Source organism: Pseudophryne corroboree, chromosome 2, assembly GCF_028390025.1.
Source record: "Pseudophryne corroboree isolate aPseCor3 chromosome 2, aPseCor3.hap2, whole genome shotgun sequence".
Lineage (NCBI taxonomy): Eukaryota > Metazoa > Chordata > Amphibia > Anura > Myobatrachidae > Pseudophryne > Pseudophryne corroboree.
The window spans coordinates 89,101,608-89,124,582 of record NC_086445.1 but is presented as its reverse complement, the minus strand read 5'-3'; the positions used below and the strand labels follow the sequence as shown (position 1 = coordinate 89,124,582).

Sequence of the window (22,975 nt, the reverse complement as noted above, 5' to 3'; positions counted from 1 at the left end):
GTTCATCTCTATCATCTTTATCATCTCTATATTAGCAGACGCAGTACGGTAGTCCACGGCTGTGGCAACCTCTGTGTCGTCAGTGCTCGTCCATAATTGTATACCTACCTGTGGTGGGGTTTTTTCTTCTATCTTCTTCATACTAGTAGTTTAGGAGTCTGCTGACAGTGTCCAGCAGGTCCGTCATTATATTATATATACCTGCAGTAGTGATATATATATATTTTTTATATCATTATCATCTCTATACTAGCAGACGCAGTACGGTAGTCCACGGCTGTAGCTACCTCTGTGTCATCAGGGCTCGTCCATAATTGTATACCTACCTGTGGTGGGTTTTTTTTTTCTATCTTCTTCATACTAGTAGTTTAGGAGTCTGCTGACAGTGTCCAGCAGGTCCGTCATTATATAATATATACCTGCAGTAGTGATATATATATATATTTTTTATATCATTATCATCTCTATACTAGCAGACGCAGTACGGTAGTCCACGGCTGTAGCTACCTCTGTGTCATCAGTGCTCGTCCATAATTGTATACCTACCTGTGGTGGGTTTTTTTTTTTCTATCTTCTTCATACTAGTAGTTTAGGAGCCTGCTGACAGTGTCCAGCAGGTCCGTCATTATATTATATATACCTGCAGTAGTGATATATATATATATATATATATTTATATCATTATCTCTATACTAGCAGACGCAGTACGGTAGTCCACGGCTGTAGCTACCTCTGTGTCGTCAGTCACTCGTCATCCATAAGTATACTAGTATCCATCCATCTCCATTGTTTACCTGAGGTGCCTTTTAGTTGTGCCTATTAAAATATGGAGAACAAAAATGTTGAGGTTCCAAAAATAGGGAAAGATCAAGATCCACTTCCACCTCGTGCTGAAGCTGCTGCCACTAGTCATGGCCGAGACGATGAAATTCCATCAACGTCGTCTGCCAAGGCCGATGCCCAATGTCATAGTACAGAGCATGTAAAATCCAAAACACAAAATATCAGTAAAAAAAGGACTCAAAAACCTAAAATAAAATCGTCGGAGGAGAAGCGTAAACTTGCCAATATGCCATTTACCACACGGAGTGGCAAGGAACGGCTGAGGCCCTGGCCTATGTTCATGGCTAGTGGTTCAGCTTCACATGAGAATGGAAGCACTCAGCCTCTCGCTAGAAAAATGAAAAGACTTAAGCTGGCAAAAGCACAGCAAAGAACTGTGCGTTCTTCGAAATCACAAATCCACAAGGAGAGTCCAATTGTGTCGGTTGCGATGCCTGACCTTCCCAACACTGGACGTGAAGAGCATGCGCCTTCCACCATTTGCACGCCCCCTGCAAGTGCTGGAAGGAGCACCCGCAGTCCAGTTCCTGATAGTCAGATTGAAGATGTCAGTGTTGAAGTACACCAGGATGAGGAGGATATGGGTGTTGCTGGCGCTGGGGAGGAAATTGACAAGGAGGATTCTGATGGTGAGGTGGTTTGTTTAAGTCAGGCACCCGGGGAGACACCTGTTGTCCGTGGGAGGAATATGGGCATTGACATGCCTGGTGAAAATACCAAAAAAAATCAGCTCTTCGGTGTGGAAGTATTTCAACAGAAATGCGGACAACAGGTGTCAAGCCATGTGTTGCCTTTGTCAAGCTGTAATAAGTAGGGGTAAGGACGTTAACCACCTCGGAACATCCTCCCTTATACGTCACCTGCAGCGCATTCATCATAAGTCAGTGACAAGTTCAAAAACTTTGGGCGACAGCGGAAGCAGTCCACTGACCAGTAAATCCCTTCCTCTTGTAACCAAGCTCACGCAAACCACCCCACCAACTCCCTCAGTGTCAATTTCCTCCTTCCCCAGGAATGCCAATAGTCCTGCAGGCCATGTCACTGGCAATTCTGACGAGTCCTCTCCTGCCTGGGATTCCTCCGATGCATCCTTGCGTGTAACGCCTACTGCTGCTGGCGCTGCTGTTGTTGCTGCTGGGAGTCGATGGTCATCCAAGAGGGGAAGTCGTAAGACCACTTTTACTACTTCCACCAAGCAATTGACTGTCCAACAGTCCTTTGCGAGGAAGATGAAATATCACTGCAGTCATCCTGCTGCAAAGCGGATAACTGAGGCCTTGGCATCCTGGGCGGTGAGAAACGTGGTTCCGGTATCCATCATTACTGCAGAGCCAACTATAGACTTGATTGAGGTACTGTGTCCCCGGTACCAAATACCATCTAGGTTCCATTTCTCTAGGCAGGCGATACCGAAAATGTACACAGACCTCAGAAAAAGACTCACCAGTGTCCTAAAAAATGCAGTTGTACCCAATGTCCACTTAACCACGGACATGTGAACAAGTGGAGCAGGGCAGACTCAGGACTATATGACTGTGACAGCCCACTGGGTAAATGTATTGACTCCCGCCGCAAGAACAGCAGCGGCGGCACCAGTAGCAGCATCTCGCAAACGCCAACTCTTTCCTAGGCAGGCTACGCTTTGTATCACCGCTTTCCAGAATACGCACACAGCTAAAAACCTCTTACGGCAACTGAGGAAGATCATCGCAGAATGGCTTACCCCAATTGGACTCTCCTGTGGATTTGTGGCATCGGACAACGCCAGCAATATTGTGTGTGCATTAAATATGGGCAAATTCCAGCACGTCCCATGTTTTGCACATACCTTGAATTTGGTGGTGCAGAATTATTTAAAAAACGAGAAGGGCGTGCAAGAGATGCTGTCGGTGGCCAGAAGAATTGCGGGACACTTTCGGCGTACAGGCACCACGTACAGAAGACTGGAGCAACACCAAAAACGCCTGATCCTGCCCTGCCATCATCTGAAGCAAGAAGTGGTAACGAGGTGGAATTCAACCCTCTATATGCTTCAGAGGTTGGAGGAGCAGCAAAAGGCCATTCAAGCCTATACAACTGACCACGATATAGGAGGTGGAATGCACCTGTCTCAAGCGCAGTGGAGAATGATTTCAACGTTGTGCAAGGTTCTGCAACCTTTTGAACTTGCCACACGTGAAGTCAGTTCAGACACTGCCAGCCTGAGTCAGGTCATTCCCCTCATCAGGCTTTTGCAGAAGAAGCTGGAGACATTGAAGGAGGAGCTAGCACTGAGAGATTCCGCTAGGCATGTGGGACTTGTGGATGGAGCCCTTAATTCGCTTAACAAGGATTCACGGGTGGTCAATCTGTTAAAATCAGAGCACTACATTTTGGCCACCGTGCTCGATCCTAGATTTAAAACCTACGTTGTATCTCTCTTTCCGGCAGACACAAGTCTGCAGGGGTTCAAAGAACTGCTGGTGAGAAAATTGTCAAGTCAAGCGGAACGCGACCTGTCAACATCTCCTCCTTCACATTCTCCCGCAACTGGGGGTGCGAGGAAAAGGCTCAGAATTCCGAGCCCACCCGCTGGCGGTGATGCAGGGCAGTCTGGAGCGACTGCTGATGCTGACATCTGGTCCGGACTGAAGGACCTGACAACGATTACGGACATGTCGTCTACTGTCACTGCATATGATTCTCTCCCCATTGAAAGAATGGTGGAGGATTATATGAGTGACCGCATCCAAGTAGGCACGTCAGACAGTCCGTACGTATACTGGCAGGAAAAAGAGGCAATTTGGAGGCCCTTGCACAAACTGGCTTTATTCTACCTAAGTTGCCCTCCCACAAGTGTGTACTCCGAAAAAGTGTTTAGTGCCGCCGCTCACCTTGTCAGCAATCGGCGTACGAGGTTACTTCCAGAAAATGTGGAGAAGATGATGTTCATTAAAATGAATTATAATCAATTCCTCCATGGAGACATTCACCAGCAGCAATTGCCTCCACAAAGTACACAGGGAGCTGTGATGGTGGATTCCAGTGGGGACGAATTGATAATCTGTGAGGAGGGGGATGTACACGGTGATGAATCGGAGGATGATGATGAGGTGGACATCTTGCCTCTGTAGAGCCAGTTTGTGCAAGGAGAGATTAATTGCTTCTTTTTTGGTGGGGGTCCAAACCAACCCATCATTTCAGTCACAGACGTGTGGCAGACCCTGTCACTGAAATGATGGGTTGGTTAAAGTGTGCATGTCCTGTTTATACAACATAAGGGTGGGTGGGAGGGCCCAAGGACAATTCCATCTTGCACCTCTTTTTTCTTTGCATCATGTGCTGTTTGGGGAGTATTTTTTGGAAGGGCCATCCTGCCTGACACTGCAGTGCCACTCCTAGATGGGCCAGGTGTTTGTGTCGGCCACTAGGGTCGCTTAGCTTACTCACACAGCTACCTCATTGCGCCTCTTTTTTTCTTTGCGTCATGTGCTGTTTGGGGAGTGTTTTTTGGAAGGGCCATCCTGCGTGACACTGCAGTGCCACTCCTAGATGGGCCAGGTGTTTGTGTCGGCCACTAGGGTCGCTGAGCTTAGTCACACAGCTACCTCATTGCGCCTCTTTTTTTCTTTGCGTCATGTGCTGTTTGGGGAGTGTTTATTGGAAGGGCCATCCTGCGTGACACTGCAGTGCCACTCCTAGATGGGCCAGGTGTTTGTGTCGGCCACTTGGGTCGCTGAGCTTAGTCATCCAGCGACCTCGGTGCAAATTTTAGGACTAAAAATAATATTGTGAGGTGTGAGGTGTTCAGAATAGACTGAAAATGAGTGGAAATTATGGTTATTGAGGTTAATAATACTTTGGGATCAAAATGACCCCTAAATTCTACGATTTAAGCTGTTTTTCAGGGTTTTTTGAAAAAAACACCCGAATCCGACAAAAAAAAATTCGGTGTGGTTTTGCCAAAACGCGTTCGAACCCAAAACACGGCCACGGAACCGAACCCAAAACCAAAACACAAAACCCGAAAAATTTCCGGTGCACATCTCTAATCAGAATGATAAATAGAGTTACTTAGTTCAAGAAGGAATATATTTTCTATGGAAATTCCATATTACATTCCTAAAGCTCTGTAAGAGGTTATCATTAATACTAGATGTGTGATGGTAAAATGCAGTGCCGGATTTTACTTAGAGGCTGAAGATACGCAGCCATCCTAGTAAGAATCCGCCACCACCAGTGGCCCCCAGTAATTGCAGTGGCGCCCCACTGGAAGCACTATCTGCTAATCGCATGCTGGACAGGCAGACTGGACTACGATCTGCATAGTGCTTCCAGTAGGAAGCCACGCTCCTGCCTCTCTGCCTGCTCTCTAATATGCAGTGCTTCTAGGGGTGGCAGCCGATGCAGCCCCTAGGAGTTGTGGGGGAGAAATGGGGTGGGGGGGTATGTAGGTTGTATGCATGTAATGTGCTACTAGGGCCTGCAGCCGATGCAGCCCCTAGAAGTTGTGGGGGAGAAACAGGGTGGGGAGGTTGTAAGGATACAATGTGCTTCAGTCAATACAGCCCCAAGAAGTAAAAGGGCTTGTGCGCTCCCTGTTTATCACCACCATTTACAGTGCTGCTGTTTAGGCAGGCTGGGGGTCATTCAGGTGTGGTTGAAGGTCCTATCACTGCTGCTTCCTTGGAAGTTGATACAGCTGGAGGGGTCTAATACATGCAGACGCCTCCTGCTACATTAGTGATCCGAGCTGCGTCCTAGGATAGGGCGGCTTAATGCACCTATGGTGCCACGCAAGATGGCGATCGCAGAGGCCAGGAAATCTCTTTTCTACGATAGAGATCCCTGGCCTCTTCTCACCCCCTAAATGGCGGCTTCACGCCCCAATTCTTCAGAATGGAGCCCATTGCCGCCCCCTCCCTACCCCCGAAACAGCACCAGACTGTAACCCAGTTTGATACCGGCCTGTGTCCTATGCCGCAGGACCTATTCGTGCACATGCAGAATGGGTCCTGCGCACGCTCAAAGTACTGAAAATCTGTACTTTGCACCGATGGTCTCAGGTACAACCATACCTGAATGACCCCTGCTGCGTGTTGCCCCCCTGAAGAAAGGAGGAAGAATCCATCACTGGTAATACGCTATGAAATGTTTAGGGGGACTATTCATGAAGCAGTGAAAACAGTGGAAAAACGGGCCAGTAGAGAAGTTACTAATGGCAACCAATCAGCATCTCCCTTATATTTTATAAAATGTACTTGATAAAGGCTTCCTTCAAAGCTGATTGGTTGCCATGGCATGACCAACTTCTCCAATGGTCCTTTTCTCCACTCTTTTCACTGCTTCATGAATAGACCCCTTTTTATAATATTAAAATAAAGATGTCTGTAATTTTACCAACAGACATGACCATTGAAAACTATCCTCTGTATACTCAATACAGAATTTCATTTTAGCTTAACTTAAACACACAATACACACACAATACCACACGCAGGCTCGGCGCTACCCGCTCAGCAAAGGGATGCAAAGCAGGTAGGCGCCAGGGTTGGAGAGGTGCTCTCCCTGCTTTGCATCCCCACTGCTGCGCCTGGGCCCCTACTGCTGCTGCCGGCTGCTGTGCCTGTCACAATGTTTGACAGGCAGCGGTGCCGGCTGCATGATTCTTCCCCCTACCCCCCTAGTCCAGTGTCTGTGTGTGTCCTGGCCGAAATAGGGGCGGGGCTTATCGGCGCTGAGGGGTGGAGCTACACGGGACCATGGCCATGCTGCAGAGGAAGACAGAAGGCAGAAAACAGAGCCAGCCAGCCAGATGGTGAATTGAGGGAGAGTGAGTGAGAAAGTGTGTGTGTGTGTGTGTATTTGTACTGTATGTGTGTAATGTATGTACGGTATGTGTGTGCTGTGTATGTATATGTGTATGTTGTATATGTGTGACTGTGCAGCATAATGTGTGTAAGCGTCACTGGTACAGGGGGCGTTACATGTGCAAGCGTCACTGGTACAGGGGGCGTTACGTGTGCAAGCGTCACTGGTACAGGGGGCGTTACGTGTGCAAGCGTCACTGGTACAGGGGGCGTTACGTGTGCAAGCGTCACTGGTACAGGGGGCGTTACGTGTGCAAGCGTCACTGGTACAGGGGGGGGCGTTACGTATGCAAGCGTCACTGGTACAGGGGGCGTTGCGTCTTGTATAAGCGTCACTGCTACAGGGGGCATTACGTGTGGTAGCGTCACTGGTACAGGGGGCGTTGCGTGTGCAAGCGTCACTGGTACAGGGGGCGTTACGTGTGCAAGCGTCACTGGTACAGGGGGCGTTACGTGTGCAAGCGCCACTGGTACAGGGGGCGTTGCGTGTGCAAGCGTCACTGGTACAGGGGGCGTTGCGTCTTGTATAAGCGTCACTGCTACAGGGGGCATTACGTGTGGTAGCGTCACTGGTGCAAGGGGCGTTGCGTGTGTAAGCGTCACTGCTACAGGGTGCATTACGTGTGTAAGCGTCACTGGTACAGGGGGCGTTGCGTGTGCAAGCGTCACTGGTACAGGGGGCGTTGCGTGTGCAAGCGTCACTGGTACAGGGGGCGTTACGTGTGCAAGCGTCACTGGTACAGGGGGCGTTACGTGTGCAAGCGTCACTGGTACAGGGGGCGTTGCGTGTGCAAGCGTCACTGGTACAGGGGGCGTTGCATCTTGTATAAGCGTCACTGCTACAGGGGGCATTACGTGTGGTAGCGTCACTGGTACAGGGGGCGTTGCGTGTGCAAGCGTCACTGGTACAGGGGGCGTTGCGTGTGTAAGCGTCACTGGTACAGGGGGCGTTGCATCTAGTATAAGCGTCACTTCTACAGGGGGCATTACGTGTGCAAGCGTCACTGGTACAGTGGGCATTACGTGTGCAAGCGTTACTGGTACAGGGGGCATTACGTGTGCAAGCGTCACTGGTACAGGGGGCGTTACGTGTGTAAGCATCACTGGTACAAGGGGCATTGCGTGTGCAAGTGTCACTGGTACGGGGGCATTGCATGTGCAAGCGTCACTGGTACAGGGGGCATTACGTGTGCAAGCATCACTGGTACAGGGGGCGTTACGTGTGCAAGCGTCACTGGTAGAGGGGGCGTTGCGTCTTCTATAAGCGTCACTGCTACAGGGGGCGTTACGTGTGCAAGCGTCACTGGTACAAGGGGCGTTGCGTGTGTAAGCGTCACTGCTACAGGGTGCGTTACATGTGTAAGCGTCACAGGTATAGGGGGCATTGCGTGTGCAAGCATCACTGGTACAGGGGGCGTTACGTGTACAAGCGTCACTGGTACAGGGGCGTTGCGTATTGTATAAGCATCACTGCTACAGGGGGCATTACGTGTGGTAGCGTCACTGGTGCAAGGGGCGTTGCGTGTGTAAGCGTCACTGCTACAGGGTGCATTACGTGTGTAAGCGTCACTGGTACAGGGGGCATTGTGTGTGCAAGTGTCACTGGCAGGGCCGTTTCTTGGGGAAGGCGAGCAGTGCAACCGCACTGGGCGCCCGCCTCGGCACCAACTGTGGCTCCCTGCTTCCCCCTCCTATTTCTCCCCGAGTAACCCGCTCGGGGGGCGGAGTTTGATGGAATGGCGCGGTTGCGTTGTTACGTCACGACGCAACCCCATCACTCTGCGAAACTCCCCCCCCCCCCCCCCCGAGTGGTGTACAGAGGGGGATCCAAGTTAGGAAGAAGGAAAGGCCGGCGCGAGGAGCGACTGGTGAGGCGGGCCGAAGAGCGGTAATCGCCTCTGTAAGTATTCTCTTTCTCTCTCTCTCTCAATGTGTAAAATGGGGTACACCTGCCGTAATGTGTGAAATGGGGACTCTTGCCTGCCGTAGTGTGGGGATTTAATGTATCAAGGGCATTGCGGTGTGTGGCATAATATGGTGCAGGGGGCATTACTGTGTGGGGCTTAATATGGTAGAATTTTTTTTTCCTGTGGTGGTCGTGATCTGTTGGAGCAGGGTCAAAAACTGGATTGTGAGGTAGTCTTTTCAGACGAGGCCATGCCCATTTAAATCAGGCCATACCCATATAGATGAGGCCACGCCCCCTTGCCGGGTGCGCGCGCAAGTTTTTTTAAAAAAAATCTAGGCATGGGGGGGGGGGCGCATTTTTAAATCTCGCACTGGGAGCCAAATTGGCTAGAAACAGCCCTGGTCACTGGTACAGGGGGCATTGCGTGTGTAAGCGTCACTACTACAGGGTGCGTTACGTGTGTAAGCATCACTGGTACAGGGGTCGTTGCGTGTGTAAACGTCACTGGTACAGGGGGCGTTGCATGTGTAAGTGTCACTGGTACAGGGGGCGTTGCGTCTTGTATAAGCGTCACTGCTACAGGGGGCATTACGTGTGAAAGCTGCACTGGTACAGGGGGCGTTACGTGTGTAAGCGGTACTGGTAAAGGTGGCGTTATGTGTGTAAGCGGCACTTGTACAGGGGACGTTACGTGTATAAGCGGCACTGGTACACGGGGCATTACGTGTGTAAGCACCACTGGTACAGGGGGTGTTACGTGTGTAAGCGGCACTGGTACAGTGGGCGTTGCGTGTGTAAGTGTCACTGTTGCAGGGGGCGTTACGTATGTAAGCGTCACTGTTGCAGGGGGCGTTACGTGTGTAAGCGGCACTACTACAGGGAGAATTATGTGTAAAAGCATTATCTGTGCTGTCCCTTTGTAAAGTATGGGAGGGCGCAAATTTATAGTTTGCAGGGGGGCGCCAAACACCCTAGCACCGGCTATGACCACACGCTTTGTAATTTCGATAATAAAAAACTTTTCATAAATAAACTGCAAAAAAAAAGAAAAGAAAATAATTTAATTTCAACCGTCTTGTGACATGGGCTCTTTACAGCGCAGACACCATCCAATAATCTCGGCGGTGATGTTTAAATTTTAGATTGCACCTCTCTCACATCCCTTCATCATATATATGACCTGAAAGACAGGTTTTTATGTTTAATAAACCGACTGACAGGCTCCAAGGACGCAATCGAAGTGAGTACTTTGTTGTTTTTTGCTGCAGGTGGGAATGACTAGAAGAAAGTGGAAGAGATAAAATGATTTATAAACGCCTCGGTGTGGAGAGAGTGAAGCTATTTCACACACTGTTATTACTGAAGAGCTTACAGATGAGCCGGGGCACTACCTGGCCTATTATAGAAATGTTATTAGTGTATTAGGCGTATTGAAACTTTGCTGGAACTGATTAGTCAGCGTGTCTGTCGTAGAATCATTTATTATTAAAGGCACCTTTATGGTTTTTTTATATATATATATATATATAGAAAATAAAAAGTGAGAATAGGCGCCTCCTAGTGTAGTATTAAATGTATGATATGACCATCACCCTTAGTCTCACCCTGTAAAGTGGAACTATACCGTATATGGTGGAATTCCAACCACCTTTAAAATAGCATAGGGTCACAATCTGAGCGACGTCATCAGTGATGTTCTGTTAGTGTTCCTCCTTGTTGTTACTCACATGGTCAAAATAAAAGTAGAAAAAAGGACCGATAGTGTAATACTTTTTACACAACAATATAAAAATTAAAAACAGCTTATCTGTATTTTAAGTCGTCCATACGTGTGAGTGTTTACACGTATGGACGACTTAAAATACAGATAAGCTGTTTTTAATTTATTATATGGTACGGGCAATGTTTTTACTGTCGGACTAGTTCCAAATAAATGTATATTGTTGTGTAAAAAGTATTACACTATCGGTCCTTTTTTCTACTTTTATTTTGACCATGTGAGTAACAACAAGGAGGAACACTAACAGAACATCACTGATGACGTCGCTCAGATTGTGACCCTATGCTATTTTAAAGGTGGTTGGAATTCCACCATATACGGTATAGTTCCACTTTACAGGGTGAGACTAAGGGTGATGGTCATATCATACATTTAATACTACACTAGGAGGCGCCTATTCTCACTTTTTATTTTCCAGACTTACAACTGGTTGGCTTGAACAGCTAACCACTGGAGAAAAGGGCTGCCACCCCACGAAATAGAATATTGGAGGAGTGTACTCTAGACACTGGAAATTTATCACTGCGGAAAGGATAGGTCGTTATAAGAAGGACTCAGCGCCATTTACCACCACTACTAGCAAATATATATATATATATATATATATATATATATATTTCTCCAATGTATTTCTTCTATGTACAGTATTTGTCAAACGGAGTTATGAGAGCTTGATCCTGATTGGCTGCCCATCTATAAAGTTGTCAATGCGTAATGAATTTGCGTCAGGTAGTTGTAGCGTGGCTTGCATCAATTGGACTTTTTTTTTTTTACACTCATTGGCCTATCGTGGATTAACATAAGAAGTAGACAGTTAAATAATAACCAATACACCACAGAAAATATGGGGACTGCAGAAAACATTGCTATTTTATCAGTGCAAATATATATATTAGAAAAAAGTTATGACAATTGTGCCAAACAGTGGCGGAACTTGTGAGTGGTGGGCCGAGGTGCAAAAATATAATTTGGGCACCCGCCCTACACCCCAGTCCTAGTTAAAAATATGCCACAGGGCAATGGGTTGACAGCAATGGGCAGAGGGTGACAGGGGGAGGCAGTGGGTGACAGGGAGAGGGTGACAGTAAGAGGCAATGGGTAACAGGGGTACAAGCACAATGTTCAGCTCGGATCAGAAATCATGGGCCATGTACCTTGGTAGGGCAGGAACACAGAGGCCTCTGCTCTGTCTAGGCCAGGGGCCCCCACCACTTGTGCTTTCCTCAGTTTGGCACTCGGTCATGCAGACTATGACAGTAACAGTTAAGGTGCATACACACTGAGCGCTTTTTTCCCCTGCCCAGCGATGTCAGCGGGGGTGAACGGCTTTCCATAGCAGAACGCTATGGAAAGCCGCTCACCCCGCCGTTCATCTACTGGTAATACCAGTAGATGAACGGCGGCCGCCAGCAATGAAGCGGGAGCGCGCATCAGCGCTCGCCGCTCATCGCTTGTGCATACACACTGGGCGGCTTTGAGCTGAAAGCAGCTCAACACACCAAAAGTGACCTGCTCTCAGCTCAAAATCGCCCAGTGTGTATAGGCCTTTATGGGTTGTGAGCTGCCTTTCTTTTACAGACAGCAGTGAATCAGAACATCTGTCTGTTAGCTAGAGGTAGTACAGTATGTGGATATGCTCATCAGCACTGATAGGTGGCAGACTCCTTTATCAGTCTGGCACACACAAGGTCAGCCCTGCCTACCTACGGTAAGGGGCAGGTCCCTCAGGCAGTGGGGACCACCCTGCTTATTGCACTGGGCCATTCATCTGACATTGCTCAAAATGGCCTGTGGGGGGTCCAGGGGATAACTCATTGCTAGTCTGGGCAACAGTGGCCCCCTTAGTCCTCAAGGGTCCGGCGCAATGCACGGGCTGCAACAATGGTAGTTCCGCCTCTGACGCCAAAACATATAATTAATATAGAGTTATAGGGAAACAGATAAGAAAAGCCAGTCCCTTATACAAAAAGAGTCTCTTCCCAATGTCCTGGTGGCCGCTCTAAAGTAGTTTCCTGCAGTACAACAGGATATCTGACAAAATTAAGACCAAAAGCACCTCCTAGTGCAATATAAGATGGTTCAAACTGTCAGTTCCACAATGATTTCAGAGTGCACACGTAGCCAATATTGAGGCAACTATATGCCTTGTGTGAGCCTTGTAAACCCATAGAGGGTTTCCTCATTTCCAGACATTGTGAGTGGGTGAAACACGTTGAGGAATATCCCGCTGGTTCTCCTATTAGTTGGCTCCATCTAGAATTGTTACCTCTGTGCAGCTGTTCAGATAAGTTTTTTTTTTAATGGAACTAAATATATGTTTTTGGTGCTTTTTGTAAATAAATGTCTAAAAATTCTTATACCATATATCCTCTTTTTTCCATACTCCCTGTATAGGAGAACTATTTGTGAAGCCCGGTCCCTGTGTCTAGAAATGAGGATGTCCCCTAAAGGGTTTATAAGGCTCACACAAAGCATATAGGGCCTAATTCAGTGTGAACTAACCTCACTTGAAAAGTGGGTCACCACGCGCTTAATTAGAGTGATCTCTCTAAGCAGCTGTAACACATTAGATAGTCAATCCAAACAATATACTTATACAAAAACAAACAAACAGTGCTAATACAATATTATTAGCTGACAGGTGTATGTGATAAAAAAGCAGTATGATATTTATTTCATATTTCCCATAAATAAATGGTATTTAGCATTAAATCAATGTACTTTAAAAACATCAATAAAACATAAAAATATACAATATAATGTGTGAAAAGAATGGAGCTGTAAAAAAGTCTTTAGGTTATAACTTGGACACTTAGGACGATGGCAGTAGTCATCCAGTGGTAGGTGGACCTTATTGTTAGTTTGCCTTTTGCTGGTGGGGCTGTCTTATTCCACAATAATAACAACCAAAGATAGAGTACTTCCCTTAGCGGTGGTCCAGGTGGCACAGGCTCCAGCACACAGATGAGGGAGTTTTAGGTGGATATTTTCACAGGATGGCACACCAATGAGTCCCAATGAGTCCCACATTATAGATCCACTGTCCGATTTTTCTGGATGCTGCAATCGAGTCCTTTTGGGGTCCAAAAAATAGTCCTTACATGTTTCGCTGTCACAAGGGGCAGCTTTGTGAAAGGTTTATAAACCTTTCACAAAGCTGCCCCTTGTGACAGCGAAACACGTAAGGACTATCCTGTGCGATCGCTTGTGCAGCCCTGCTATGCTAAAAAAGTTTCCTGCAAACAAGACCAGCCCTGGACATATTTACCCTGTGCGACAGATCCAGCGATGATGGGCTCGGGTTTGATGTCAGACATCCGCCCTCCGTCCGCCTGGACACTCCTGCGTTTTTCTTACCACTCCCCGAAAATGGTCTCCAACGGTCAGTTGACTTCCCGGAACGCCTTCCTGCAGTCAATCTTCTTGCGATCGCCGCTGCAACCGCTTTATCGGCTGTCGGTGTCGTTGCCTGGCGACGGCTCTCGCTGGTCAATGACGCGTGTGTGCATTACGGCCCCCGCGTGTGCGCAGTAGTGACCCGGACGCAGCTGTGCGAAGGAAAGCACGCTGCGATCGGGTCGGAATGACCCCCATAGTTGCCTCAATATTGGGTACGTTTGCACTCTGAAATCATTGTAGAACTGACAGTTTGAATAATCTTGTATTGCACTAGGAGGCGCTTTTGGTGTTATTTGGTCAGAAAAATAAATAAATAAATGTGTATATATATATATATATATATATATATATATATATATATATATATATACTGTGTATACAGTATATATATATATATATATATATATATATATATATAATGAATGAGATACAATAATTATGACTAAGGGGGCACATATATTTTATTGATAAAAATAAGGGGCACATGTATGTCTCTGGCCACTGGTCATAGCTCCTCTGCTTCTCAGTACAGGCCCTTGAGCATTTTCAGCACCAGGCCCACCTTTACCTTGATCTGGCTCTGTACAGTATACCAGTACGTTTCTGAGTCATCCAGCTGTGATCCCCATTAACAGTAACTACAGGAGCCAGCTGCACTGAGCTAATAGTGATGGAGGGAAACCAGAAATGTAATAATGTGGCGGAAAGTTGTTAGCCACATTCCTTAGGAAAAGCCATTACATTATTAAATATATGAAATCTATTCAAGTCATTGCACAGCATTTAGTTTGCAGAAGGCACTGAATGAGATAGGATATAGATAGGATATACAATGAAGTGGTGCACAAATAAAGGCCCAGATTTATCAAGCCTTGGAGAGTAATAAATAGCACGGTGATAAAGTACCAGCCAATCAGCTCCTAACTGTCATTTTTCAAACCCAGCCTGTGACATGGCAGTTAGGAGCTGCTTGGTTGGTACTTTATCTCCGTGAAATGTATCACTCTCCAAGGCTTGATAAATAGGGGCCAAAGTTCTGTACATCATTTTCCCCAAAAGAACCATTCACAATGTTCGCTGACATTTGATAAGGACGAAACAAGATTAAAATTATGACTAAAATAAAATAAATACATTTTCACAGAAATGTTTTACTATGGCAATATAACTTACCTCCCTCGGCAGAGCAGATAAACACTATGTCACTGAAGGGTCCATCGCCTTTATTATTGTACACTCCGACTTTAACTTCAAACGGAGTGAGTGGCGGGGTACTTTCATCTCTGTAGATAAATTTGGAGGCATCAGAAGAAGTCACCATTTTCTCTTTCCAACCCCTTGTGTCATTGGGTCTAAAGGCCACGATGTATCCAAATCCTTCACCGTTCTGAAACTCTTCTGAGACAGGCTGTTGGAGACATATCACTGATTATCATATACAAGCTGGATGTGTGGGGGGGAGTTCCGGTTGCCCCGAAACCCCCCTCCTCTTGGCAAGTGGCTCAAATTCTGACATTAGCAGTGTTATAGAATACGATTACTAGAGCTGCCGTCACATCATGCAGTGTAAGGGACAGAGCAGAGCAGAGCTGCTGCACATGCCCGATGGTAGAAGCTTCTTCTACCCAGTTTGCTATATGTGTGGATCTGAGTCTTCCCAATCAGTGCACTGGACCAGAGAGTAGCTACTAGAAAGAAAAGACAGGAGCTTTACCATGAAGTGGGAGAATGTGAGCTTAGAAAGTACAAAACTGGTTCTATTATGTTTGTGTATTTATTTTATTTATTTATTATGGTATGTTTAACCTTATCCTGACCACTTATTTTATTTATATTATTTAAATATGTTTGATATATAGTATAGACAACTTATAGTGTTAAATATCAATACTGTATTCCATACAGTATCCAGTATATAAAAAAACAATGTTTACATTAATGTCTAGGGTCATTACTGGGTTCTTCCAACACTCCCCAAGACTCACTCACTTGATCCAATGTTCCGCAGAGAGGGAGATTGCGTATTGCTTTTGGAAACCCCCCTCTAGAAATCCTGCGTTTGCCACTGAGATGTGCTTTATACCAGACAGCTTGGTCGAGGTCTGAAATCACTTCTATGTACTGTTTGAGACAAGATACTCGGAGACAAGTACTAATAAGTACCTGGATTACACTCATGTTAGATTGTAAACCCGTGGATAAGAGTTTAAAATGTTTATGACACGTGATTGTGAGTCCTGGGTGTGAGTAAACTCTGGTGGTGATGAAGGCTCAGTACAGTATCTGTGAAATAGGTGTATTAGATTGTGAGCTCTGTGGACAAGGACTCAGTATCTGTGTGATACATATGTTAGGTAGTGAGCTCTGTAGGTGATGAGGAACCAGTATCTGTGTAATTTGTGTGTTAAGGCCAGTACTCACTGGCAGATGTGGGGAGAGATGTGTGCTGAGCGAACCGCTCAGCACACATCTCCCGCCGCTCAGCACAGCGCGATGTGTGCAGAGCGTGCGGTGGGAGACGGGGGGGCCGCTCATTTCACCCAGCGGTTAAAGTGAGCGACCCGCTAGATTGGCCTGCATGCAGGCCAATCTAGCACCAGCGGTAGCCATGCGTGGGCCTGCGCATCGCGATAGCTGTGAGGGGTACACACGGAGAGATCACTGCTTAAAATCTAAGAAATCTAATCAGATTGCTTAGATTTTAAGCAGCGATTGCTCCGTGAGTACCCCTCTTAAGTTTGTAAAATGTAGTGATGAATGCTTAGTATCTGTGTGATACATGTATTAGATTGTGAGCTCTGTGGACAAGGACTCAGGATCTGTGTGATACATACAGTATGTTATACTGTAAACTGTAGGAATGACATCTCAGTACCTGTGTGAAACATGGGGACAAATACTAAGTATTAGTGATATATGTGTGGTAGATTGTAAGCTTTTTGGACAAAGGCTCAGTATGTAGGTAATACGTGATTTAGATCGTAATCTGTGTGCTACATGTGTTAGATTGCAAGCTCGGGTGACTAGTATTAGTTTGTGGCTGTGTGCAAGTGGTCTTATGGTTTTATACAGGGTTAGACTAAAAGCTCAAGGGATTGGTGTTAGTGGCTGTATGTAGGGGAGTTCCAGGCGTTATACTGTGCTAGATTGCAAGCTCTGGGGACGGATTCAGTATGATTTCCCGAAGGACAGGATGCTGGTGGTCAGAATATCAACAGCGGCATCCCGACCATCAGTATCCCGACACCCCCAGAAATTACCATAACCCTCACCTGTTTCCTACCCTAATCCTAACCCTCCCTTGTGGGTGCCTAACTCCACCTGGTGGTACCTAACTCTAACCCCACCTGGTGGTGCCTAACTCTAACCCTCCTCGGTGGTGCCTAACTCTAACCCTCCCTGGTGGTGCCCAACTCTAACCCTCCCTGGTGGTGCCTAACTCAAACCCTCCCTGGTGGTGCCTAACTCAAACCCTCCCTGGTGGTGCCTAACTCTAACCCTCCCTGGTGGTGCCAGGTGGTGCCTAACTCTAACCCTCCCTTGCCCGCTGCCTAAACCTAACCCACCCCGTTTGGTGCCTAACCCTAACCTCCCCTTCTTAGCTTCTAACTCTAACCCCCACTCCCCGGTACCTAACCCTAACCCCCACTCCCCGGTACCTAACCCTAACCCCCACTCCCCGGTACATAACCATACCCTTCCCGTCCCGTCCTTGCACCCTAAACCCCCTTCTAATGCCTAAACCTAACCTCCCACCCACTGCAGCAGGACGCGAGCTTGTCCCACTAAAAGAACAATCGGGATTCTGGGGTCTGGATTTCCACCAAAATGCTGTCCTTTGGTATATTAACTACATCCCCCGGGGGCTAGTATTAGTTGATGGCATTGTGCAAGAGATTTTTTTTATACAGGATTAGATTGCAAGCTCTGGGGCTACTAGTATTAATAGATTGCCATGTTCAGGAGGTTTGCTAGTTATATACATGGTTAGATTGCATGTTCTGTGGCCTATTATTAGTATATTATTGCCTGTATTACGGGGTATCCTGGTTTGGACTGCAAGCTCTGAGGACTAGTATCAGTTGATGGTGGTGTGCAGGAGTTCATTGGGCTTTATACAGAATTGAATTGCAAACTCTTTTGCTAGTATGATTTGATGGGTGTGTGCATGCAGTATTCTGATTTTATTTAGGACTGGATTGCAAGCCCTGATGACTAGTATTTGTTGATGGCTGCATGTAGATGGTATCCTGCTTTTACACAGCGTTAAAATATCTATCTGTAAAACTCAGTGCGATATAAACAAAAATGGTAATACAATATAACAATTTAACAGTGGAATGCAGCAATATTGCAAAAATGAGGGACGCTAGCTTGTCGCCGTTAACGTCTTACTTTCGGAACACATAAAAGTCGAGTACAGGGGTCTATCTCCTTACCTGTACAGTATATAGAGAAATCGGGAAAATGGTTCCCTCCCAGATCCCAACAGCTCCTTAAGGCTCATACACACTGGGCGATTTCTGCCTAAAAAATAAACGATAACGACATAAATGTCGTTATCGTTTATGTTTTAGGCTTATATCGTCCACTGTGTATGGGGGTATTAATGGTGAACGATGCACGCTTCCGCACGTCTTTCAGCGATCACCAATATTGGCTGAGCTGTATGTCTGGGAATGCCGGCGGTGACGTCACTGATCTTTATTGTTGAACGATAACGTTTAGTGTGTACGCGCTATATTGTTGAACATTATATCGTTCAACGATATAGTCGTTCATTGCCGGCATTTAAGCATCGCTTAGCGTGTACCCGGCTTTAGAACAAATTCAGTGGTTGTCTGCAGCACACCCTCAAGTGACATGCCGTATAGATAACCATTGCCATATATTGGGCTGATTCTTACTCACAGTGCCAATGATCACATGACCTGGCATACTGCCATCAGCTCTGCATCACCCACTACATGTTAGTGTGGAAATTCTACAAATAATGGATAAATATAATAAGAATTACATTGCGTACCTCCCAGGTTATCACCAACTCATGGCGTCTTCCACTTCCACCGCTGACATTAGCTGGAGGAGTTTTGGGCACTAAGACAGAAAATACAATTGTCATTATGATCTTTATGGCATTAATACACATGGTAGAATCAGCAGGCTGCATCAGAGCACGGTTTTCAAGCACAACCCTTGCACGTGTGGAGGATATATGCTGATCTTGAACTTTAGGAGGCAGCCTTAATGACTGACTATTCCAATAACTTTTCTGACTGCTGATGGTGGGTTTTCATGTTCCCAGAGCAGATCTGGGGTATTAGAGCCGGTGACTCGGGGTTGTATTCCTGGACACAGTATTAGCTTCACTTTGGCACTTCCTGGAGTTCAGAGTAACCTTAATTGCCTTGCACCACTATAGCACTATCCATTGGTGTAATCAGTGAGAGCCGTGGTCACTTAAGTACATTTTCTGAGCCAGCCCTGGATCCCATTGTTGGTGTCACATCTTGTGCTGAGTGTTCTCAGATAGTGTTATTTGTACTGTAAATACTGGAGTCCTAGCTATTATTTATTTAGTACATTCTATAAAATGGTAGCCAGAATCTAATTGGTCGGTGCGACCAACTTCACTGCCTGCCCTACAGTATTTAGAACAATGCTATGTGCATAGCTGCCAACTTCAGGTCATCTCAGCTGGAGTGGGCAGTGCCGGGGTGTGACACATCAGGGGGGGCGGGATGGAGGTGTCACAGTACAGAGGAGTAGGTACAGGGGTGTGTGTGTGTGTGTGTGTGTGTGTGTGTGTGTGTGGGGGGGGGGGGTGTTGGCCTCCTACTATGCAATGCTGAGATTACAGGCATTATACAGCAGGGGGCATGGCTACGATGATGCAATTCAGCAGGGGTGTGGCTGAAATTGGGAGACTTGACCACTTTTCCGGGTTTCGGGAGGGCCAACTGATTTTTTTGAGCCTCCCGGACATGCCGCGAAGGTAGGCAAGTATGTTCCAGAGTAACTAAAAAGGTATATACATTACACTACAATGACCTTCTCCCAGGCCTAGACAGGGGAAATTTTCAGGGATCGTAAAAGGGGTTGAGCTGCTGATCTAGGGATCACCAGCTGTCTGCAAGATAGATGATGAAGTCTTTGTTTATTTAAAGAATATCTGTCACAAGGCTGATGATTTTTCTTTTTTTTAATATTTGCTTATTATATAGCACATTACATTATACACTAATTAGCAAGAATGCAATGAAGTGTTTCTCCGTGCCTCCGGTTGCCCAGGAGGGAGTAATGTGGCATGTTCTCAAGGTGACAATTACCATCAGAAGCTGAGTTGGACTGTCAGCATATTGTATACATTCTCCTGGGCTAGCTTTCCCTATTTTCTATTCCTTTCTTGCTATGTATTATCTAGACAGCCAGCTGCAAGAGGGCGCACAGTGGCAGCTGTATTATACCCTCTCTCCCAGGCATAGGGGGTCACAGGAACGCAGTCTCTTTCGCTGATTATATAGTGCACAAGTTACTAGGTAATATGCAAATAAAAAGCAAATGTGGCAGGTGACAGGCTTTGTGAGTTAAAAGAAAAAGAAAAAAGAAAAGTAAGATGTTTTATTACATTTCACAACTTTTCTTTTCTTTTTTTTACTTTACATCACGTTACTTCTCTTTTATACGCCTAATCTGTTTAGGGTCAGGCTTTTAGCAGAAACGCTAAGAATGATTTAGATAATAAGCTTTTACTGTGATGTTACGCAGATATTTCCATAAACAAGAACCGTTTATTAATAGTTTGTGATCATGAGGTTCCTGTTTCTACGTTACAGGTGCCAGACATTCACGATTTCCCACAAACATCCAGTTTATATTACTCAGTGTAGTGTATAACGATCAGTGTAATTTATCACCGCATTCACATGGTTATAAAACTTGCATATTGACACATAATTAGTATATTCTGAGGCTTCTGCATATTAATTGTTTGTAATGAGGCACATAAAGAAGACAGCCTTGCACTAATGACAAGCAAGAACGACACAACATTTCATTTTGCATCGTCTTTTTCTGACAGTTCCGAACAGAAGTACAGATGGTGCGCCCGAATAAAAGTGTAGAGATGAAAAGAGAAAATCTTTGCAATACTTGATGAAACTTGAATTGCAATAACTAACACATGGGAACTAAAACGTACATTAAGGCTGACATTCATTATTGCAGTTGCCTAGTGACCCCAAATTGCAAGAGTAGTCCCAGATCTTATTTTCCCTGGAAGATCTTGCCCATATTCTGAGGAGAGTTCAGTATGTTATCCCGATGGACAGGATGCCAGCTGTCAATATACCGACACTGGCATCCCGTCCATCATAATCCCGACAGCCTCCATTCAGCCCCCTAACCCTCACCTTTTCCCAACCCTAACCCTCACTTCTAGGTGCCTAACCCTCCCCGGTGGTGCCTAACCCTAACCACTTAATGCCTAACCCTAACCCTCCCTCCCCGGTCCCTAACCCTAACTTTCCCATCCCTGCTCCCTAACCCCTCTTCTCTTGGCTAAACCTAACCCCCGAACACCCCCCCCCCCCTTCCCCCGTGGCGTCCCACTGAGAGGACAATCGGGATATCGTCTGTCGGCAATGTGGCGCTGTCATACCAAGCGGCGTTGGTATGTGGACACCGACATTGCGTCCTCATTCGGTATCCCAGCGTCGGTATAATGATCCCATTGAGAAGCTAACTGCTTCCCTCTGTAGATTATAGGCAAATAGGACATTTTGGTGTAGTGCATCATTACTGTATATGCATAGAAGGCCACCAAGAAATATGTCGGGCCAGAGGGTCTGGTCAGGGACGAGGGACCCTTTGGTAAATGCCAAGGACCTCTTCAGAAGCTTCAGGCTCCTCATTGAAGTAGGCAGGTTGAGCTTGGGTACTGTGAACCTGCTGGCTCTTCTCAGTGTCCCTGTATGCATCCTTACAAAGGGTTTTAAGGGCTCACACAAACACAAATGCAGATTGTGCTCCAGTGAGGACTACTTACTAACATTTCCTAAAGGCTCAAATGTGCTAGAAATGATGGCACATAATCAGTAATCAGTTTTCATTTTTCTATTTTAGGGCTCAACATCCTTTATACCCTCTGCAGGCTCTATGGCTTTGAAACCTCAACTGCATATTACAGGTTGAGTATCCCTTATCCAAAATGCTTGGGACCAGAGGTATTTTGGATATGGGATTTTTCTGTATTTTGGAATAATTGCATACAATAATGAGATATCATGGCGATGGGACCTAAGTCTAAGCACAGAATGCATTTATGTCACATATACACCTTATACACACAGCCTGAAGGTTATTTTAGCCAATATTTTTTATAACTTTGTGCATTAAACAAAGTGTGTCTACATTCACACAATTCATTTATGTTTCATATACACCTTATACACACAGCCTGAAGGTCATTTAATACAATATTTTTAATAACTTTGTGTATTAAACAAAGTTTGTGTACATTGAGTCATCAAAAAACAAAGGTTTCACTATCTCACTCTCACTCAAAAAAGTCCATATTTCGGAATATTCCGTATTTCTGAATATTTAGATATGGGATACTCAACCTGTACAATTAATACTAACAACACTTGTTTATATAGCAACAACATATGGTGTAGTGCTTTCCAATTGGGAACAACACGTTAATAAAATATGTTTGGGTGTTAAGAAACTGGCAAAGAGGTATGAGGTTCCTGCCCACAAAGTTACAGTTTATATTAGTGGTTCTCAACCTCGCTCCTCAGGACCCAACACAGTCCACATTTTGCAGGTTACCTAGCAGGAACACAGGTGCAGTCATTACTCACTGAAAACATCCACAGGTGGAGCCAGGGTTGGACTGGCCCACAGGGGCACGCAATTATTTCACTTGCAATTCCGTGAGGAGACCTGGAAAACATAAACTGTTTGGGGATCCTGAGCACCAATTTTGAGAACCTGCGGTCTATATGAATATGAGTTTAATACATGATGTTAAGTGACACAGATTTCATATAAGTCAAGCAAGACCACAGGAAAGGGAAAAGCTGTTTATTGTGGATGTTGGGCACAACAATGTGGGGAACAGAAGAGGATCTCCACTAAGAACTGTAAAGTGTGGTTGTAACCTGCCAGAATATTATGGGAAGGTATAAG

At 45.9% G+C, this 22,975-nt stretch overlaps 1 protein-coding gene across 2 annotated transcripts in view; it reads right to left on the bottom strand.

Moving 5' to 3' along the window:
• The window catches only part of CNTN5 (contactin 5), a 2,165,994-nt gene that overhangs the window by 121,182 nt on the left and 2,021,837 nt on the right, over positions 1-22,975 (bottom strand). For both annotated transcript variants that reach the window (XM_063951497.1, XM_063951498.1), the window contains 2 exons: positions 18,807-18,877; positions 14,954-15,188 (listed from right to left, as the gene is read on the bottom strand). In XM_063951497.1, coding sequence (XP_063807567.1) covers positions 14,954-15,188; positions 18,807-18,877 — 306 coding nt within the window. The remainder of the gene's footprint in view (positions 1-14,953; positions 15,189-18,806; positions 18,878-22,975) is intronic.